Source organism: Lepidothrix coronata, unplaced genomic scaffold (genome assembly GCF_001604755.1).
Source record: "Lepidothrix coronata isolate B3197 unplaced genomic scaffold, Lepidothrix_coronata-1.0 Scaffold3782, whole genome shotgun sequence".
Lineage (NCBI taxonomy): Eukaryota > Metazoa > Chordata > Aves > Passeriformes > Pipridae > Lepidothrix > Lepidothrix coronata.
In genome coordinates this window covers 1-1,338 of record NW_016693962.1, presented here as the reverse complement: position 1 = coordinate 1,338, position 1,338 = coordinate 1, and the positions used below count along the sequence as shown (strand labels likewise).

General features: G+C 62.6%; 1 protein-coding gene across 1 annotated transcript; it reads left to right on the top strand.

The window, feature by feature from the left end:
• Positions 1–17: 17 nt before the first annotated feature.
• LOC108491985 (glutamate receptor ionotropic, kainate 5-like) lies at positions 18–1,334 on the top strand (the record flags this gene model as incomplete). The annotated part of the gene is made up of 2 exons (XM_017803768.1): positions 18–134; positions 1,197–1,334. Coding segments are annotated over 2 exons (255 nt in total), but the record flags the coding sequence as incomplete, so codon positions are not given.
• Between the last annotated feature and the right edge of the window lie 4 nt (positions 1,335–1,338).

The window sequence follows — 1,338 nt, the reverse complement described above, 5'->3', positions numbered from 1 at the left end:
CGCCCCGGCCCCGCCCCCTCCGGCAGGTGGGGGTGTGGTTCTCCAACCGGACGCTGGCGATGGACGCGGCGACGTTGGCGCTCAACGCCTCGGACAGCCTGGCCAACAAGACCCTCATCATCACCACCATCCTGGTGGGCACTGGGGGCACTGGGGGGGACTGGGAGGGGACTGGGGGGGACTGGGAGGGGACGGGAGGGGACTGGGAGGGACTGGGGGTACTGGTTTCCATTTGAGTCTCAATTTGGGGTCTCCATGGGGGTCTCCATTGGGTTCTCCTTGGATTCTCCCTTTGGGTTCTCCATTGGGATCTCCATTGGATCCATCTGGGGTCTCCATTTGGGATCTCCCTCGGGATCTCCGTTTGGGGTCCCCATTGGGTTCCCCTTGGATTCTCCCTTTGGGTTCCCCTTGGATTCTCCCTTTGGGTTCTCCCTTTGGGCTCTCCGTCGGCTCCCCTCGGTCTCCCCGTGGGGTCTCCATTGGGTTCCCCTTGGGCTCTCCGTTGGATTCTCCCTTTGGGGTCTCCATTGGGATCTCCGTTGGCTCCCTTTGGTCTCCCCTTGGATTCTCCCTTTGGGGTCTCCATTGGGATCTCCGTTGGGTTCTCCCCTTGGGATCTCCATTGGGATCTCCCTTTGGGCTCCCCTCGCTCTCCCCGTGGGGTCTCCATTGGGATCTCCATTGGGATCTCCCTTTGGGTTCTCCTTTGGTCTCCCTTTGGGATCTCCCTTTGGGATCTCCCTTGGATTGTCCCTCGGGCTCTCCGTCAGCTCCCCTCGGTCTCCCCGTGGGGTCTCCATTGGGATCTCCATTGGGATCTCTGTTGGGTTCTCCCTTTGGGATCTCCCTTTGGGCTCTCCCTTGGGCTCTCCTTTGGTCTCCCTTTGGGATCTCCATTGGGATCTCCATTGGATTCTCCCTTTGGGGTCTCCATTGGGATCTCCGTTGGGTTCTCCCCTTGGGTTCTCCCCTTGGATTCCTCCATTGGGATCTCCATTGGGTTCTCCCTTTGGGCTCCCCTCGCTCTCCCCGTGGGGTCTCCATTGGGATCTCCCTTTGGGCTCCCCGTGGGATCTCCATTGGGATCTCCATTGGGATCTCCCTTGGATTCTCCCTTGGGCTCCCCTCGGTCTCCCCGTGGGGTCTCTCCCCCCTCGCCCCCGCCCTGAGCCCCGGCGGTGCCGCCCCGGCAGGAGAACCCGTACGTGATGCGGGTGGGGGGCGCGGGGGGCCCCGAGCGCTACGAGGGTTTCTGCGTGGACATGCTGCGCGAGCTCGCCGCCCTCCTCAAGTTCCGCTTCCACATCAAGCTGGTGGAGGACGGGCTCTACGGGG